This window comes from Theropithecus gelada, chromosome 1, assembly GCF_003255815.1.
Source record: "Theropithecus gelada isolate Dixy chromosome 1, Tgel_1.0, whole genome shotgun sequence".
Taxonomy (NCBI): domain Eukaryota; kingdom Metazoa; phylum Chordata; class Mammalia; order Primates; family Cercopithecidae; genus Theropithecus; species Theropithecus gelada.
In genome coordinates, this window is record NC_037668.1 from 204,784,344 (window position 1) to 204,805,438 (window position 21,095).

At 39.7% G+C, this 21,095-nt stretch overlaps 1 protein-coding gene across 3 annotated transcripts in view; it reads right to left on the reverse strand.

Annotated features, from left to right (window-relative positions):
* TTC13 (tetratricopeptide repeat domain 13) overlaps positions 1–21,095 on the reverse strand; it is a 76,284-nt gene that overhangs the window by 53,266 nt on the left and 1,923 nt on the right. For 2 of the 3 annotated variants that reach the window (XM_025397317.1, XM_025397311.1), the window contains exon 2: positions 2,788–2,882. The exons of the other annotated variant lie outside the window; for it this stretch is intronic. In XM_025397317.1, the coding sequence (XP_025253102.1) occupies positions 2,788–2,882 (95 nt within the window). The remainder of the gene's footprint in view (positions 1–2,787; positions 2,883–21,095) is intronic. 3 annotated transcript variants of the gene reach the window in all.

Sequence of the window (21,095 nt, forward strand, 5' to 3'; positions counted from 1 at the left end):
ATTAAAATCTGTATTTTAAAAAATTATGGCTACATTTGATTTAAGTGGAAGCAAGAAAATGCCACTATTGTGGGAATGTTTTACACTTTATGGCTTTCAGTAAAACCTTGATGACGAGAGGGAAACTCTTATCAGCTCCTTCCAGTTTTGCTAGGCAGCTGGGAGCTTCCACACATGGAACCCAGTAAAGCTTCAAGATGTGGGAGATTGAACAACGCGTAAGGGTGTTACTGATGGTATACAGCTGGGTGTGATCAGAATATGAGTCCTTCCTCTTTGTCAAGTGTTTATGGACAAGTTCACAGATGCAAAAGATTTTTCTCCTTAATAAATTGCTTAGATAGATGGGGCATGGTGGCTCACGCCTTTAATTCCAGCACTTTGGGAGATCAAGGCAGGAAGATCACTTGAGCTCCAGAATTTCGAGATCAGCCTGGGCAACACAGTGAGACTTCGTCTCTACTAAAGTTCAAAAAACATTAGCTGGGCATGGTGATGTACACCGATAGCCCCAGCTACTTTGTTGGGGCTGAGGCAGGAAGATGGCTTGAGCCTGGGAGGTCGAGCCTGCAGGGAGCCCTGCTTGTGCCACTGCACCCCAAATAATTGCTTAGATGGCTTGATTGTGGCAATCATTTCACTATATATATGTATATAAAATCATATTATACACTGTAAATATATAATTTTTATTTGTCAATTACACCTCAGTGAAGCTGGGAAAAAAAGCAAGTAAATTGCTTAGAGCCAAGAAAAAGAGTCTGTAAATATTGCTTTATTTCATATTTGAGGAGAGTCTACCATTTGCCAAGCCTTTCTGCAAAAAGATACTGGGACGAGGACAGAAATAAAATTCCACAAATTGTTTGCTAAGCAACCTGAAGAGTACACTGAAGAATATATTTGATTTCAAGTTATTTGTATTCATTAGAAAGTGGGCAGGAGAAGGATAGTATAAACAAATCAAATTCTTTTTTTCTGAAATGGAGTTTCACTCTTTTTGCCCAGGCTGGAGTGCAATGGCACGATCTTGGCTCACCGCAACCTCTGCCTCCCAGGTTCAAATGATTCTCCTGCCTCAGCCTCCTGAGTATCTGGGATTACAGGCTTGCACCACCACCCCAGCTAATTTTGTATTTTTTTAGTAGAGATGGGGGTTTCTCCATGTTGGTCAGGCTGGTCTTGAACTCCCGACCTCAGGTGATCCACCCGCCTCAGCCTCCCAAAGTTCTGGGATTACAGGCATGAGACACCGTGCCTGGCCAAACAACAAATCAAATTCTTGATGAAAAAGAATTTTTCCTATTTCTAATACTGCATCTATAGTATCTCCTCTGGACAGAGTTGAGAAGCTATGCTCAAGTAAGTTTGAACACACAGCTCAACATCACTAGTAGACTAATTTCAATCCAACTTTCTCATCCCTGGTTACGTTTCAGTTCCTGAAAGCTGAATTGCCCGATACCCCTAAATAAAGGGAGATTATGTTGACCCTTGGTATTCCTTCATATGATGTGTACAATCACATTTTTATGTTTATTTGCATAATGATTTGGTTGGTGACTATAGAAGTCATGGCGCAGAGACCAACGCTATCTGGTTTGTTGCTGTATTCCTATTACTCACCTAGCACAATGCCTTGTACATAATGCAGAGACCAACACTATCTGGCTTACTGCTGTATTCCTAATACTCACCTAGTGCAATGCCTGGCACATAATAGGTACAAAATAAATATTGGGAGACTGGATCAATAAATGAATAGTCTAAGTCCCATATTTCAACCTCAGGAAAAGGAAAGGCCAAGACTAATGAGCTTTCTCCCATAGGACACTAGCTAGCGCTAGCTTAAACTGGAAATGCAACTAGTAGAAAATATTTTAACTACTCTCAGTAAGAAGGCTTTCATAACTCTAAGAATCTAACTGCCTATACAAGATGGGATTATCCAACTTCTACTTAAACACTTTCAGAGATGACCAACTCACTGCTTTACAAGATGGCCCTTTCTGGTTTTAGGCAAGTCTAATTCAAGAGTTTTCCATATATCAAGTTGATTACTATGCAGCGAGTTAGGTAAAAGCAGCAGATCTCTAGTTTGCAGTTTCAATCCATCTTCAGTAGTTCTGACATGAAAAGGCAAGGCTTTGTTTGAAAAAAAAAAAAAAATCTTAAAAGGAAATTTTAAACTGAAGATGCAAAGAGTATCTATGCAGATGTTGAAGGAAAAGGCCTGGAGAAAAAAATATATTAAACTTGTACACGGAAAGAACAATCAGCTTCATAGAGTTGAGTGTGAACAAAAAGAAGACCCATCCCCCTTGAGGCAGCCAGGCTGGAGGAGGAGACACACTAACATGGATAGGGCAGACGCAAACATTACCTACCGTCAAGTATTCACCCCTGAAATGGAGAGGTCCACTGTATAGTTCAGTTGGTACTGATAGAAAACATAGATACAAAAGATACCCACATATGCAAAGGTTGGAAAAGTAAGAGTCTACTATACCTCCAAATACACAAGGCTGCTAGAAATAAGGTTGAACTATAATGTCCCCTTTATTTCTTGAGACTTGCAAATTAAAAGTTCTATGTCCTGAATGATCAACCGTCCAATGCCTAAGTCATAATAATTCAATGTGACAAAATATCAGACGACCTATCTTTATCCTATGCATATAGACTCAATGAGGCCCAACTTCTAGTTGACAGAGGCGACTTCCACTTTTTGGAACTAGTATTACTGGGCTTCAGGTCACAAAAACAGAACAGAGAGAAGATACATACCAGAATCTTTTCAGTGTTGAGGGAAAGCAAGGAGTCACAGGGTGGTGATCCCTTGGGTTCGCAGTCTGAGTCATGGAAGTTCAAAAAGGATGACTCTGAAAGGCAAGCATTCTTGGTTATTCTCTACACCTTAATTTATGCTCTTAGGTGCTTAATTATGAATCAGAAACTATGAATCCACAAAACCAAAATAAGAATAGGTGTGAACAACACTAAAAGTGGCAACCAGCTGGGCACGGTGCCTCACACCTGTAATCCCAGCAACTCGGGAGGCTTGCTTGAGGCAAGGAGTTCAAGACCAGCCTGGGCAACAGCAAACCAACCAGCCTGGTCTCAAATAGTGAGACCCTGTCTCTAGAAAATGAAAAATAGAAGTGGCAACCTGTATCCTACTTTTATAATTGGGTAATGTTTTACAGTTTGCAAGTATCTTGCACAACCATTAGTAATGGTCCTCACCACCATTCTCAAATGAGCAAAGCCAGTGAGCTTCCTGGATGGTGAAATGAGGTTTAAATAGGTTGTAACTTATCTAAAGGCAACAGGACAGAAATATACTAGTACAATGCTTGTCTCAGGACACATGTGGAACTAATATTGTTGTTAAGATCCTTCAGTTGAACATCTATGGGGCAGCATTTACCACAGATTAAAAAAAAAAAAAATCACAAAAGGGAGAATAAGCCAAACCAGGGAGACTTAAATGTTAAAAGATACCCCCTAGGCCAGGCACGGGGGCTCACACCTGTAATCCCAGCACTCTGGGAGGTCAAGGCAAGTGGATCACCAAAGGTCAGGAGTTCGAGACCAGCCTGGCCAACATGGCAAAACCCTGTCTCTACTAAAATACAAAAACTAGCCAGGCATGGTGGCAGGCGCCTGTAGTCTCAGCTACTTGGGAGGCTAAGGCAGGAGAATCGCTTGAACCCGGGAGACAGAGGTCGCAGTGAGCCGAGACCGCACCATTGCACTCTAGCCTGGACAACAAGAGCAAAACTGACTCAAAAAAAAAAAAAAAAAGATACACACTATGAGTCCAGTATGCAACATATATAAACAACTCTTACAACCCAACTAAGACAACACAATTTACAGGCAAAGGACCTGTATGGGCCATTGAGCACATGAAAAGCTGCTGAACATCATTACTAATTACGAATTAGGGAAATGTAAATCAAACCACAATAAGGTACCTCTTCACACACACACTGGGATGGCTATAACCAAACAGCAGAAAATAACAAGTGATAGCAAGAATGTAGAAAACTTGGAACCCTTGTGCATTGCTGGTGGGAATCTAAAATGGTACACCGGTTATGGAAAACAGTTCCTTAAAAAGTGAATCAGAATTTCCATATGATGCAGCAATTCTTCTCCTAGGTATATACCCCAAAATTGAAAAGGGACTCAAACAAGTGTTGTGTATTCATGTTCATAGTAGCCCTAATCACAGTAGCCAAAAGGTAGAAACGGTCCAAGTGTCCATCAACAGATGAATGAATAAACAAATCGTGGTATATACAGAGTAGAATACTATTCAACCATCAAAAAATGAACTACTGATACACACTGCAAAGTGGAAGAACTTCCAAAATATTATGCTAAATGGAAGAAGCCAGACACAAAGGGTCACTTATCATATGACTCCATCTATATGAAATGTCCAGAATAGGTGAATCCATAGAGACAGAATGCAGATTGGTGATTGCTGGGGACAGGGGAAAGAGGGAATGGGAGAAACTGCTTAATGGATAAGGGGTTTTACTTTGGTGTGTTGAAAACAACTTTAGATGGTTGCACGTGGTGAATGCCACTGAATTGTTTGCTCTAAAATGGTTAATTTTATATTAAAACATCTCACCTTGATAGATTATTGCAAAAAGAGATATGTTCTAATTCAGCAGTCATTAAAGAACATTAAATTATGTTCAAGGAACCATCTGAGGGAGAGAATAAATTATAATATCAAAATCAGTCTGTGTCCTCAAAGAACGTATAATTCAGCTAAATTCTCACATGTTGTACATCTTAACAATAAGAAGCAAGACATGATATGGCAAAGAAGCCCTGGGGTGGTGAATAATTACTGAAGCTGCAATGTTAAATTTCACAAGGTATAAGCAGGGTTTAAAAGAATGGATGGAGGCTGGGCGCGGTGACTCACACCTGTAATTCCAGCACGGGAGGCTGAGGCAGGCCGATCCCTTGAGCTCAGGAGCTTGAGACCAACCTGGGCAACATGGCAAAACACCATCTCTACAAAAGAAAAAATTAGCTGGGTGTAGTAGTACATGCCTGTAGTCCCAGCTACCCAGAGGCTAAGGTGGGAGGATCACCTGAGTCCAGGAGGTCGAAGCTGTAGTGAACCATGATCATGCCACTGCACTCCAATCTGGATGACAGAGTAAGACTCTGTCAAGAAAGAAAGGAAAGAAAGGAAGAAAGGAAGAAAGGAAGAAAGGAAGAAAGGAAGAAAGAAAGAAAGAAAGAAAAGAAAAGAAAAGAAAAGAAAAGAAAAGAAAAGAAAAGAAAAGAAAAGAAAAGAAAAGAAAAGAAAAGAAAAGAAAAGAAAAGAAAAGAAAAGAAAAGAAAAGAAAAGAAAAGAAAAGAAAAGAAAAGAAAAGAAAAGAAAAGAAAAGAAAAGAAAAGAAAAGAAAAGAAAAGAAAAGAAAAGAAAAGAAAAGAAAAGAAAAGAAAAGAAAAGAAAAGAAAAGAAAAGAAAAGAAAAGAAAAGAAAAGAAAAGAAAAGAAAAGAAAAGAAAAGAAAAGAAAAGAAAAGAAAAGAAAAGAAAAGAAAAGAAAAGAAAAGAAAAGAAAAGAAAAGAAAAGAAAAGAAAAGAAAAGAAAAGAAAAGAAAAGAAAAGAAAAGAAAAGAAAAGAAAAGAAAAGAAAAGAAAGGAAAAGAAAAGTAAAGAAAAGAAAAGAGAATGGATGGATTTAGACTGGGGCAGAGAAAGGGAAGGGGTATTCCGGATAGGATGACGAGTGTTACACACGAAGGTGCAAAGGCAAGGAAATGCAAAGGGCAGCGAGGAGACTCCTACTTCTACTCCCTGGCTAGAGCAGGGAGTTTGTGTTGGAAAAGAAAAAGTATGAGTTTGGAAGGTGAGGGGTCAGACTGCAGAAAGTCTGATCTGAACCCCAGGGAAAGGTTTTAGTCCCACAAGAATGAAGGTAGTAATGGTTCCTGGCAGATGGTTGGAGAATAATGACTCGAAAGATATTTTGGAAACTTACACATTTATAACCTGTTTCTCCTGCCTTTTCTAAGCTAAGAAAACTTAGCTTACTTACTATATGTCAGGCACTGTGCTAAGCAATGTGTATACATGGCCTTATTCTAACAATCCCTCTCTTTTGTGGAATCCATTTCAGTTTCAATAAATATACACCTACATAATTTTAAAAGGCTGCACAGCATTCCATAATATGGAACTTAACCATACTTTTATCATTGGATACTTAGGATGTCCCTACTTTTTTCTCAATATGAACAGTATTTCAGTAAGTATTCTTGACCTATAATTTTGAAAATGTACCCACTTACAATAGATTCCAACAAATAAAATTGTCAAGTCAAAGGGTGTACACAATTTTAATATTTTTCATATATATTGCCCCATTTCCTTCCTAGCATATAATAACAATTTCATTCCCACTAGCAGTTTGAGAAGGTCCATTTCCCTCCAGAGTACTGACATTCTTTTTGTCTTTCCCAATCTGAACATAGCACTAATAAAGTTAAACTTTTGGTTTATTGGCCATTTGTATCTCCTCTTTTGTAAATCGCTTATATCCTTTGCTCATTTTTAAGTCATCTAAACCTATCCATGCATAAGGTATTGAAAAAAATTCCTAATTATCTATTTTCCAAATGGTTAGCCAGTTGTCCCAGCACCACTTGTTAAATTATCAATTTGAATGCCACCTTTATAATACATTATAGACATTAGGATCTGTTTCTATACTTTCTTTTAAAGGAAATCTTTAAGAGTATTTAAATCCAGCTATAGTAACCAAAACAGCATGGTACTGGCATAAAAACAGACACACAGACTAACAGAACAAAATAGAGAACCCAGAAACAAATCCACACGCCTACAGTGAACTCATTTTTGACAAAGGTGCCAAGAATACACACTGGGGAAGGCAGTCTCTTCAATAAATGGTGCTGAGAAAACTGAATATCCATATGCAAAAGAATGAAACTAGACTCCTATCTCTCACCATATACAAAATGAAATCCAAATGGATTAAAGACTTAAATCCAAGACCTCAAACTATGAGACTAATACAAGAAAACATTGGGGAAGCTCTCCATGATATTCGTCTGGGCAAAGATCTCTTGAGCAACACCCACAAACACAGGCAACCAAAGCAAACAGGGACAAATGGGATCACATCAAGTTAAAAAAAGCTTCTCCACAGCAAAAGATACAAGCAACAAAGTGAAGAGACAACCCACAGAATGAGAGAAAATATTTGCAAACTACCCCTCTGACAAGCAATTAATAACCAGAATATATAAGGAGCACAAACAACTCTATAGGAAAAAATTTAATAATCCAAAGAAAAAATGGGGAAAGATTTGAATAGACATTTCTCAAAAGAAGACATACAAAAGGCAAACAGGCATATGAAAAAGTGCTCAACATCACTGATCATCAAAAAATGCAAATCAAAACGACAATGAGATATCATCTCACCCCAGTTAAAATGGTGTATATTGCAAAAGACAGGCAATAACAAATGCTGGTGAGGATATGGAGAAAGGGGAACCCTTGTACACTGCAGTGAGAATGTAAATTAGCAGAACCACAATAGAGAACAGTTTGGAGTTTCCCCAAAAAACTAAAAATTGAGCTACCATATGATCCAGCAATCCCGCTGCTGGGTATACACCCAAAAAACAGGAAATCAGTATATGGAAGAGATATCTGCAATCCTATATTTGCTGCAGCACTGTTTACAATAGCTAAGATTTGTTAGCAACCTAAGTGTTTATCAACAGATGAATGGATAAAGAAAATGTGGAGTACTATTCAGCCATAAAAAACAATGAGATCAGCCTGTAATCCCAGCACTTTGGGAGGCCGAGGTGGGTGGATCACCTGAGGTCAGGAGTTCAAGACCAGCCTGGCCAACAAGGTGAAACCCCGTCCTTACTAAAAATACAAAAATTAGCTGGGCCTGGTGGCAGGCACCCGTAATCCCAGCTACTCAGGAGGCTGAGACAGGAGAATCGCTCGAACCCAGGAGGCAGGGGTTGCAGTGAGCCAAAATCACACCATTGCATGCCAGCCTAAGCGACAAGAACAAGACTCCGTCTAAAAAACAAAAAACAATGAGATCCAGTCATTTGCAACAACATAGATGGAACTGCTGATCACTATGTTAAGTGGAATACCCCAAGCACAGAAAGACAAACTGCATGTTCTCACTTATTTGTAGGATCTAAAAATCAAATCAATTGAACTCATGGACATAGAGAGTGGAAGGATAGTTATCAGAGGCTGGGAAGTATAGTAGGGGAATGGCGGGGAGGTGGAGATGGTTACAAAAAACCCCAGAAAGAATGAATAAGACCTCCTATTTGATAGCACAAAAGGATGACTATAGTCAATAACAACTTAATTGTATATTTTAAAATAACTTAAAGAATGTATTTGGATTGCAACTCAAAAGATAAATGCTTGAGGGGATGCACACCCCCCTAATTCTTCATGATATGCTTACTTCACATTACATGCTGGTATCAAAACATCTCATGTATTCCATAAATACATACAACTAATATTCATGTACCCATAAATTTTTTTTGAATAAGTTAAAAAACATTTTTTTAAGATTTAAGTGCAACTTCAGCAACAGCTCTAACAAATGTCCAATCTCTGCATGGATATTTACGTTTTTAAAAATTACAGTAGTATTTCACGTTCATGTTCATTGTAGAAAATATGAAATATACAGAAATTGCAGAACATAAGTAAAAATCATTTAGAATGGCATCATTCATTGAGAACCACTGAAAATTTTGGTATACGTAATAAAAAGTGGTAATTCTGAAATCAGACAGTCTGGATTTGAATTCCTGCTCTCTGCTACTACTTCCTGGCTCTCAGCCATTGTAATCTTCCAGTTTCATTTGCAAAATACGGTCAATAATAGTATCAACTTCTCAGGGTGGTTGTAATATTTAAATAAGGAAATATATGAAAAGCATATGGTACAGTTTCTGACACACAGAAAGAGCTCAAAAAAAATGTTACCTACCACTATCGTCATTAGGATAATGTGAGAATGGAATGAGATACATTGCTTAGTAACCTGTCCTCTTAACTTAGTAATATAATGTAAATGTTTTCCCATTTGATTAAATTTTATTTTCCTTTTTTTGAGACAGGGTCTCACTCTGACACCCAGGCTAGAGTGCAATGGCACAATCTCGGCTAACTGCAGCATTGACTTCAGCATCCCTAGTAGCTGGGAACACAGGCGTGCACCACCACACCTGGCTAATTTTTCATTTTTATTTTTTGTGAAGACAGGGTCCCACTGTGTTGCCCAGAATGGTCTCGGACACTTGGGCTCAAGCAATCCTCTCGCCTCAACTTCCCAAAGAATACTGGGATTACAGTCATGAATCACCGCACCTGACTTAAATTTTCTCCTAATTACTTAAACTTACGATTATATATCACTTTTCATTTAATATTTTTAAAATAAATTTTTAGTTCTCTATAAGAAACTTTTGTTTCTACACTTTCTAATCCCTTATAATGATCTGTTTGCTTTGATTTCAGTATCACATTGTTTCAATTATTGTAGCCTCACAATAAATGTTTTTTGGTTTTTATTATTTTTAATTGATACAAAATAATTGTACATATGGGGTAGAGGGTGATATCTTGATACACAATACATACATTTTAATATAAAGCAAAGCTATTATCAATTTTATTCCAAAACTTTCTTGGCTATTTATATAAACATTATTCCTTCAGATAAACTTCAGTTTTTTAAGTTCCAAAACAAAAAATCTCTCTATGATTTGTGTTAGGATGGCATTAAAATTGTAGATTAATAGGAGAATAAATACTTCTTTATAAAATTTTATCTTTTAAAATATTTTATTAAACTACATGACACTTCATACATTTTATATAGGATTTACATGTGATTTTTTTTAATTGGGTTGATAACCATTGATTCAATACATATTTGTTGAGCATCTACTATGTTCCTATCACTGTGTTAGCCTCTACTGAGCAAAACCAGAAATGACCCTTCTTCTACATAGAGATTATAGTTCCCTGTGGGAAAACTGATAGCAATCAAAGTACACAAAGAAACGTAAACCAACAACAGTGTGAAAGCTACATATGACAGCACAGTAGGAAGACGTGGCCTGGTCAGCTTCCCGCGGATGTGAATAATATCAGCTAACACATAGTTACCTTGTACAGGCAACCTTCAAATCCCCATTTCAAAGATGAGGAAAATGAACCCGAGGAACTTACAGTAATCTTCCTGAGACTACCCTCTAGCAAAGCAGTGGAGGCCTCCCTGAACCGAGGCAGTCTGGTTCTGGAGTCTGTGCTCTTAGCCATGAATAAGTGGAAGGCGACCTGAAGGAAATTAAGAATTTCACCATAGGAGGCTACGGCACTGGGAGAGCAGTCAGGCAGAAATACCAGCACGTGGTAAATCCTTTGTCTAACTGCCTAGTGCTGAATATTTTATCTGCCCACATTATTGAACTCTTTACAGCCCTATTAATGTCTCCATTTATTCAGTTGATAACTGTATTATCTGTATGTAATTTTATCAAGGTCTTTTAAAATATTTATATTCATTTAGCATCTTATTATACTAGATGAAACTTCCAAAAAGTGCTCAATAACGCCAGTGATTAACAGGCACCCCTGCTTATTCCTGACATTAATACTTCATTTAATAACTAAGATTTCATCAACGTTTGATAAAACTTTTTCATCTAACATTTCTCCACATCCAGTGGAAAGTTGCTCTGTGGTGGCTATGAGTTGAGACTGATATACTTCACTGTATTAAAAGAACTATTCTTTTTTTTTTTTTTTTTTAACAGAAACTTTAAATCAGGAGAGCTTGCTGACCTTTATCAAGCACCTTTTGAGATTTATTTAGATGTTTCTATGATTTTTCTCTTTTGGCTTATGAACCAATTAATTTTTTCAAGTTGAACCATCTGTGTACTTCTAAAACAAACTCTGATTGAGGTAGATTATTCTTTTAATTGCTTGCTGGTTTCAATTTACTAATATTTTACTTAAAATTTTTATAACTATGTATGCATCTTCTAAGGTCTGCAATAGAGAAATAGTTGCTACAGTTATAACTATAGTTGTTTGCAACAGGAGGTTAAATTTGTTCTTCAATCTTAAAATATATACTCACAATGGCTTTAATTACTATCATACATGATTATATTAAAGAATAACTACATAATATAATAAATAATTACAGCTCAACCAGCTGTATGTAAATTGTATAAATTTCCTTGGATAGGAAAAGCATTAGTTTTCTTCCTTGCTTACGTTGTACAAGTAAAATTAGTGCTGATTACTACAGAAACCATGTGAAAATGCATCACAGAATTCTACCTTGTTCTTCTACATCATCTCCGGACATTTCTTCATTGCGTCAGAGTTTAACTCCTTAGCAGAGATTTCTGCACAGTTGTCTCTTCATTCTCACGGCCTCTAGAGTTCCGCACATGCCTCTCGTTCACAAATGACGCTTGCACCTGCTCCCTCTTTCTGTGGTCACCTCATCAGACTTATCTATTTTATTCTTCTTTTTTTTTTTTTTTTTTTTTTGTGAGACGGAGTCTCGCTCTGTCGCCCAGGCTGGAGTGCAGTGGCCGGATCTCAGCTCACTGCAAGCTCCGCCTCCCGGGTTCCCGCCATTCTCCTGCCTCAGCCTCCCGAGTAGCTGGGACTACAGGCGCCCACAACCGCGCTCGGCTAATTTTTTTGTATTTTTAGTAGAGACGAGGTTTCACCGTGGTCTCGATCTCCTGACCTTGTGATCCGCCCGCCTCGGCCTCCCAAAGTGCTGGGATTACAGGCGTAAGCCACCGCGCCCGGCCCTTTTTTGTTTTATTTAATCACTTAAGAATTTGTTCTCCTGCGGGGGGAAGGGGCTTTTTTTAATTGTGGTTAAAACACACACACACACACACACACATATCAGATAAAAGCAACCACGTTAGCCATTTTTAGGTGGTATGGTTCAGTAGTACTAGGTATATGTGCACTGATGTGAAACAGACCTCCAGAACTTCTTAAACATCCTTTTTTAAAAAAACAACTCTAGGGTCTATTTCTCAATTCCACTGCTGCTCTATTTCTAATTCACTTATACCAGCTTTGCTGTATTTAGGCCTTCTAATTTCCCTTATTACCTCTTCTCGCAGCTCAAGTTCAGTATCTAGTTCATTTATTCCCTTTCTTCTTAGTATTAAACTAAGAAGGCAGGGTGGGTTTAAGCAGGAGGTGACATCACTAACACGTGTCTGAGGAGAGAAGGGGCAAGGGGAGCAGGGCGCAGGTGGCAGGCCATGGCCAGTAAAAATGAGCAAAGTCTGAACGGCGGCAGCAGCCATCAAGTTGAAACAGAGGGTCACAGTCTAAAGGATACAGCAAGTAAAAAGCACAAGGCCTTGAGAAAGAGTTAGGCACAGAAAGAGGGAAAAGACACAGGTTTCCAGTTTGTGCAATGAGGGAAGAAGTGGTGCCATCAACGGAAACAGGGAGTTTAAGAGGAAGAGAGGTTTTAGAGGGAAATCAAGAGCTAACTTTGGGTTTGAGTCAAGTGATTATGCTGGAGGCTGTCTAGCATGTAGTTAAGAAAGTCCAGAGAAAGGTAAATGCTACAGATATGGATGTGATGATTGGATAATCATTAACTTACAGTGGATGATAAGCTGAGACTGTAAGTACAATCTCTAAGAAAGCTTAGGAAGCTTACGTTTAATAAGAGAAGAGTTAGGCCGGGTGCAGAGGCTCAAGCCTGTAATCCCAGCACTTTGGGCGGCCGAGACGGGCGGATCACGAGCTCAGGAGATCGAGACCATCCTGGCTAACACGGTGAAACCCCGTCTCTACTAAAAAATACAAAAAACTAGCTGGGCGAGGTGGCGGGCGCCTGTAGTCCCAGCTACTCGGGAGGCTGAGGCAGGAGAATGGCGTAAACCCGGGAGGCGGAGCTTGCAGTGAGCTGAGATCCGGCCATTGCACTCCAGCCTGGGTGACAGAGCGAGACTCTGTCTCAAAAAAATAAATAAGAGAAGAGTTGACCCTGGTGAAGATGAACATTTAAGAGATAGTGGGAGAATCAACTTAGCAATTTATCTTTTGTTAAAAGAACTATCCATTTCTTTGAAAGGTTCTACATCTGGGCCATAAAGCTGGACATAGTTATTGTAATGATTTTCATATTTATTTACTTGCTTATTCCTCAAGCCAAACACTTGTTTCTTCTCACTTTTCTTGATTAGGCTTGCTAGATAACTGTCTAATCTTAAGCTGTATTTTCAAAGAACTAGGTCTTATAATTAATTCTAGTATTTCCCTGACTTCAAACGTAATTAATTAGTTTGAAGGCAATGTAACAGTGGTTCAGGGCAGGGCTATGGAGTCAGACTAACCCAGATCGGATGCTTCCCTGGCTGTTTGACTTACAGCAAGTCCTTTAGTACGTCTTAGCCTCAGCTCCTTCATCTGTAAAACAGAAATAACCACCCCCAGGTACCTTCACAGGGCTACTGTAAAGAATAAAGGTATAAAGCCCTGTGTATAGAAAAGGATTGTTAAATGTTAGTATATGCTTATAGGCTAAAATCGTAGAGTTTTTCTGTTAAATTTTTCTATCTACTTTCTTTAAGCTTATCTTGGCCTTCACAGTACTTCCCAGCTTCCAAATGCCTCCACAAACCTTATTTCTTTTGATTCTCCATCTTCCAAGGTAGGTACAGGGCACACTATGCCCACTGTACACATGGGGAAATAAACTCAAGGTTAATGAACATGTTTAAAGTCACAAAACAAAGACATAGCACAGCCAGGTCTTGCCACAGCAATGAAGAACACGGTACATTTGTCACAACTCTTTCTGCCAATGCTGGGTCCTAGTAAGAACAATTTAGGTATAGCAGTGTCTTGAAACTTCTTTCCTCTCCTCCTAAACCTCACACACAACTGACCTTAAGAAGAGCAGTTTTGGCACAGTGACGAGGACAAAAGCTAACCATAGAAGGTCCAAGAGAGAGTGGAGTGGTGGAGGCAGTCCATATGAACATCTCCTTTGAGGAATTCTGCTGTAAAAGGAGGTAGATGGATGGGGCAGCGGCTGGAGGGATGTGTGGTCATCTTGGTTGCTTGTCTTTTCAGGATGGTAGTTATTAAGACCATCTATATGCTGATGGAAGACAAGAGGAAATGACAGCCAGTGAACAGAGAGCTGAACTAGGCAGAGGCGCCGGCCACTCAGCCACCACAACAGCACAGAAAGCAAAATCGACCAGTCCATCTGCCAGCAGGCCAGCAGCTGGGGTGGTGGGGAGCAAGGAAGTTGTTTTCTCACTGCTTCTTTCTTAGTCAAATAAGATGACAGTCATCACCTCCAAGGCAGGAGAGAAGGTGGCACTGGCAGTAGCATGTATTTCTCACACATCCATGTGTGTGAGAAAACTGACTGAAAGCTTATAAGCAGCAAACCCATGGCCAATTTAGAAGGAAATCAATAGCTGCTGGGTAGCACTCATCACTCAACCACCTAGTTATAACAGACTGTACACTGAGCTACTTGAATACAAGGATGACTGGGCTTTTCCCTTGGATAGGCTACAACTTATTTATCGACAATCCTAATCTCAGGTACAGGGTAAACCTGGGAAGAGAAGGCAGAATTCTTGTGGCTGGAAGAACTACCTGAAGGCCAGGTGGCTATGTGGTATCAACTTGTAGTGTCTTTTGCTTTTATCAATTTTTGCACATATAAGACAACCACAGGTGGCCAGGCATGGTGGCTCACGCCTGTAATCCCAGCACTTTGGGAGGCCGAGGCAGGCAGATCACGAGGTCAGGAGATCGGGACCATTCTGGCTAACACGGTGAAACCCCGTCTCTACTAAAAATACAAAAAAATTAGCCAGGCGTGGTGGCAGGCGCCTGTAGCCCCAGCTACTTGGAAGGCTGAGGCAGGCGAATGGTGTGGACCCAGGAGGCAGAGCTTGCAGCGAGCGGAGATCGCGCCACTGCACTCCAGCCTGGGCGACAGAACAAGACATCATCTCAAAAAAAAAAAAAAAAACATACAACCACAGTTGACATCGTATACTACATTGCTCAATGGCCCCGAAATATGGTCCCAAGGGGTAAATTCCTTTTAGAGTGTAATAACAGACAAAATGCTCTGAAGAATTTATATGCTTCATTTAATGAAATGAAATATTCATCAGTACCTGAGATGTGTTATCGTAAAGCAAACTGAAAATAGAGACTGCCTGCTGAGTATTAAATTATAAAGTAAACATATAATTAATCCATTGGAACCAAGGATCCACAAAAGCCATCTTAAAGAGACAGAAGTTTTGTTTTGTTTTGTTTTTTAATAAAGCTTGAATGTAATCGAATCAAAGGTATCTTAACCCACATACAAATATTAACACATGTAAAGAATCAAAAGAAAAGGAATTCACTGCACAGGATGGAAAAAAAGGCACAGTAGCAAATTACATGAGCAGAACAGAAGAAGGATGCCTTAACCAACAAACCGGGTGGCCAGGCCTTCCCTACAAAGGGCAGTTACTTAGCGTAAGTTTATACACTAGACTGAAGATGCATCAGATGCTCAAAGTGACACATACTTTTAAGAGCTAAAAGCTTTCTCATAAGCCCACACATACTGGCAGACAACATCAACTCCACAGGGAATGCTGAAGCAGAGCCAGGCACTGACATGAAAAGATTAGTGACAAGGGAATACAGAGTCACTGAGAACATCGCAAACACCAGCAGGGAAAAGGTGCAAGAGAAGACAACTGGTCCTCTCTTGTAGAGGTGGTCCTGACATGCACCAACTGATTCCTAAGTGAAAGTCTATGGAAAGAATGCCAGCACATGTGCAGTGTAAGTCCACTGCATGGTGCTGGACCCTAAATCAGATATAAAGAAAGGCAAAACAGTTCCCAAATGAAACCAGGGTTAGCATGGAATGAGACTATCGGCAATCTTAAAAACAGACAGCTATTGATTTCGGTTCTTTCTGATTACATAAGTTGTTCAGCTTATGAAAATATATTGAGTTATCTACACTTAGGACATATGTACTTTCCTGTATATATGTTGTATTTCGATAAAAAAGTAAAACCAAAACATAAGAAAAGGAAAATGTCAGAAAGCATTCACCCAAAGTTAAAAGTATTAAAATTCTGCTACTTTGATAAATCATGTATTTATTCTATCTGCAAGATAAGATGAGCCCAAATAAAATGACCTCTTTAAAACAACCCATTGTGAAAGGGAGAAGTTTTAAAAGTTAGTCATGTATTTATCGAGTGCAACGAAGCTAAGCTGTCTGTACATTGAGTGGTGCACATTGAAGGGCCTTGACTTTCCTACAGTCATGCTCCAAGTAGGTTCTAAAACCCAAGCCACGTAACTTCTGCCTCCACCCAGAGATTAGAAAATAATAATTAACCCTTATCACCTGAAGCTGAACAGGTTTAGCAATGTGTAGATCTTTTAAAAGGTAGATGTAAGTCTTAATGACAACAGATATATGTGAAAAAGTGAATGATAGGCTGCCATCATCATAGGGCTTAAGCTGTAAAATGCTACTTCTAAACCAGAGGATTTTCTGAAAGATGCCGTTCAGTGAGTAAAAGGGAAACACCCTCTGGCAATGGCACAGGGGCCAGGATGTGGCAAGATCACAATCTCTTCATCACTCTGTGCCTCAGTCTCTGAGCACAGCGACGTTGCCCTGGCAAATTTACTCAGGTACGCCTTGAAAAACAAGACATGAGGCCGGGCGCGGTGGCTCAAGCCTGTAATCCCAGCACTTTGGGAGGCCGAGACGGGTGGATCACGAGGTCAGGAGATCGAGACCATCCTGGCTAATACGGTGAAACCCCGTCTCTACTAAAAATACAAAAAACTAGCCGGGCGAGGTGGCGGGCGCCTGTAGTCCCAGCTACTCGGGAGGCTGAGGCAGGAGAATGGCGTAAACCCGGGAGGCGGAGCTTGCAGTGAGCTGAGATCCGGCCACTGCACTCCAGTCTGGGCGACAGAGCAAGACTCCATCTCAAAAAAAAAAAAAAAGAAAAACAAGACATGAAGAGGTCTGCCATGAAACTATGTACGATGACAAACACAGAAAATCAGAGCCAGGAGACGAAAGGATTGACCAAATACACTCACAATAATGGTTACCACAGTTGCTATGACTGAGCACAAAATGTGGTTCTCAACTTCCTCATAGAGCAAAAAAGGAAATAGCTCTCATATCGTAAGTTTCCTTCTGTTGATTCTCTCCCATCTCTAGGCATAGCAATGATCTATGTGCCGTGAGCGAAAAGACTGACTTCACGTATTTAAATGGCCAATTCCTTAATTAAGAAAGCTACCACATACACCGACAATCTCAGTGTTACCAATTTTGTCAAAAACACAGAGCTAGGTTCACAGCTACTTCCTTATTTTTCTGGCAGCTCATAATTCCCAAATTGGACAGACAGACTCTAAATGCCTTTTCCCATAAAGAACTGCGGAAAAAATAGAACAAACACAATTCTGGGTTCATTAATTTCAACAAACTAAAGAAAATTAAGACATCAAGTACAGGGCTGCATCACTCAAGAGCAGTGAAAAAAAGCTGAAGGCATTGGAAAAAAGATTCTCACAAACTCACTGTTCTTGTTACTACTACATTTTCAAGACAAAAGGAGAAAAAAAGTATTTTTAAAACAACTTATAGAAATGCATATGCTTGAACCATAAAATATACCTTATACTGTCTGTAAAGAGTATAAAGATATAATTTAATACATGATGCATACTACATTTGAAAGAGATATAGTTTAGCTTTGGTAAGAAGAGCAGAGGGGCCAGGTGTGGTGGCTCACGCCTGTAATCCCAGCCTTTTAGGAGGCCAAGGTGGGCGGATCACGAGGTCAGGAGTTCCAGACCAGCCTGGCCAACATGGTGAAACCCCGTCTCTACTAAAAATACAAAAAATTAGTTGGGCTTGGTGGCAGGCGCCTGTAATTCCAGCTACTTGGGAGGCTGAGGCAGGAGAATCACTTGAACCCGGGAGGCGGAGGTTGCAGTGAGCTGAGATCACACCACTGCACTCCAGCCTGGGTGACAGGGCAAGACTCCATCTCAAAAAAAAAAAAGAAGAGCAGAGAACCTGAATTTTTAAATCAATGAACAAGTTACAATTTCACAAGACCTTAATTCACTAGATCTATAAAATTAGAGTGGCAAATTAAGATATTTCTAAGATCACTCCAAATCTCACTCTATCCAAGTCTCAGCTCAAATGTCTCCTTACCAGAAGCCATCCCAGGCCACCTCTTAAAGTAGCACCTGCACACTGCTCTTTATCCTGTCACACTGCTTTATTTTCAAGGCATGTATTACCAGGCCCTACTATATAGAGTCACGCGCCACATAATGATTTGGCCAATGATGGACCACATATCTATGAGAATGGTCCCATAAGACAGTAATACCATATTTTTACTGTACATTTTCTATATTTAGATATACAAACACTTGTCACTACGTTACAACTGCCTATAGTATTCAGTACAGTAATATGCTACAGGTCTGTAGCCTGGGAGCAACAGGCTATACCATACAACCAAGGTGTGTAATGGGCTATTCCATCTAGGTCTGTGTAAACACTCTTTGATGTTTGCACCATGATGAAATCGCCTAACGACACATTTCTCAAAACATATTCTGTTGTTAAATGGTATGTAACTGTACTTATTTCTTCCCTCATCAAGACACAGGATCCACACTAGGAACTCAGTCAGCTGTGCTGCATCACCAGGGTCCAGAATACTAAGTAGCATCTAGTAGGTATACAAATACTTTTTCAATGAAAGAACAAACCCATTCTAGTCATGCAGTTCAAAATACTAGGTTCGGTGAAGCATCCTTGTATTTGTAGTCAAATACAAAATTCTAACAGTGATTTAAGAATGTAACTTTCAACAAAGCTTGAAGGTATAGGACTTTATCATTAATATTAGTAAGAAATTACACTAATATGCAACAATTACTGAAGATAACACACAAATGGCCAGGTCAGGTTCAAATCCTGGCTCCACTCTTCACTGTGTAACCTTAACTTCTCTGTCTCAGTTTGTAAAATGGGAATTAAAAACAGCATTGGCCAGGCATGGTGGCTCACACCTGTAATCCCAACACTTTGGGAGGCTGAGGTGGAAGGACTGCTTGAGTCCAGGAGTTTGACCAACCTAGGCACAACATAGCCAGACGCTGTCTCTACAGAAAAAAAAAAAATAGCTGGGCATGGTGGTACACATCTGTAGTCCTAGCTACTTGGGAAGCTGAGGCAGGTGGATGGCTTCAAACCAGCAATTCGAGGCTGTGAGCTATGATAGCACCACTGAACTACCTCCGGGAAAACAGAGCAAGACCCTGTCTCTAAAAAAATAGAAAAAAACAACAGCACCTACTTCACTATCAAAAGGATTAAAAAAGATTGCAGAGTGTTTATGATGATATAACTAAAAAAGTGAGGAAAGAATTGGAAAAATACTTCTGTTCATTATTTCCTTCTACAGTTACAAATTAAAGATAGGGCTTTGGCAACAGGAATTTTACTTTTATTTTTAAAATATGTACAATACAGTGTTCCTTTTTTAAAAATATTATTTTCTCTACAAGTAAACAGAGAAGACAAATTTGTGGTTATATATGCTTTTCAAGTAAAAAGGTAAAAATAAATAAAATCAAAAATCAAAAAGGTTACGGTAAAAATGTGGAGTAGAAAATGTTAAAAGGGGGAACAGGAAACATGCAAAGCTCAGGCTGAGACATATGGCACCAGAGGGGCATCCATGCCTGTAACCTCTGCAGTGGATCTGGGTAGGACTCAGCCCACTGAACAATTAGGCTGTTCCCTGGGACCTGGATTCCATGTGATGGTGGTGTGTATAGCTGGGCCAGCCATTGCCAGTCTGTTGTTTTTGGACTGGTGGGCTCCCACCAGCCATTGTCCTTGTATGTACAATCACTGGCAGTTCTGTCTCAAGGGAATAAACATACGGCTTGTAAGGAGCTATGCAGATTTAAATTTAGACCCAAGCAGGCATCAGCTCAGCCATTTGAACCTGAAAGCTGTGGGAAAGATTCTGAAAAGTGGTTGTGCTGCTGTGCTTGTCCTCAGTATATGTGCTGGATTGATATGAACAGGTTTGTGGCTGGACAGGCAAGCAAGAGACGATGGCATGATCAATGCTTAGTAAAGCCAAGTCTGTATGATTCTGAAGAACTGACTAGTTCTGGATCCTGACATTTGTCTAGACCCTAATGTTGCTCAAATGAGTTTCCAGATACAGAGCATCAGCTGCCCCTCAGGCTATGGCATGGTTAGTTGTAAATCCTGAATTCATCCCCACATCCTAGGACAGAGAAGAAATGAAGCAGGTTTCATAGGGTCCAGCTTCTACACAGTTGTCCAGGGCGAAGAGGAAGAAATGAGAAGTATTTCAGTAGCCCCTACAACAACAGAGATGGCTTTTGTCACATACTGCAGCCAGGAAAGCTGAGGGAAACAGCTGGAGCTCCAAGTAGTTGATTCTGGAAATGACTTCTTGGGTGACCACAGCGGCAGCTGCCCGCATTTAGCACCTGTTGGCAGCTACTCACACAGCCAGAGGAGGTGATCTGAAAGACTCAGGTCGTTCATTTGCAAGAGTACATTTTAAATTCCAAGCTAGAAAAAATAAGTACTACATGGGAGAGAGAAAAAGAAGGTAGAAACATCTAAATAAATTATGTTTAAAGCTTCATGATACAATGTTCATCCTCCAGGGAAAAATCATAATACAAGTCAGAGCTGGCTTGAACAAGGGTTCTTAAATACTGGTGGTTAGCCTGACACCAAAGAATCAAATGAGGCACTGACATCAATAATACCAATAGATTTCATAGTATTAATCAATATATACCTTCTACTATCTAAACGCTGGGGCTCCTTTAGCCAGTAAGCACCACATGACC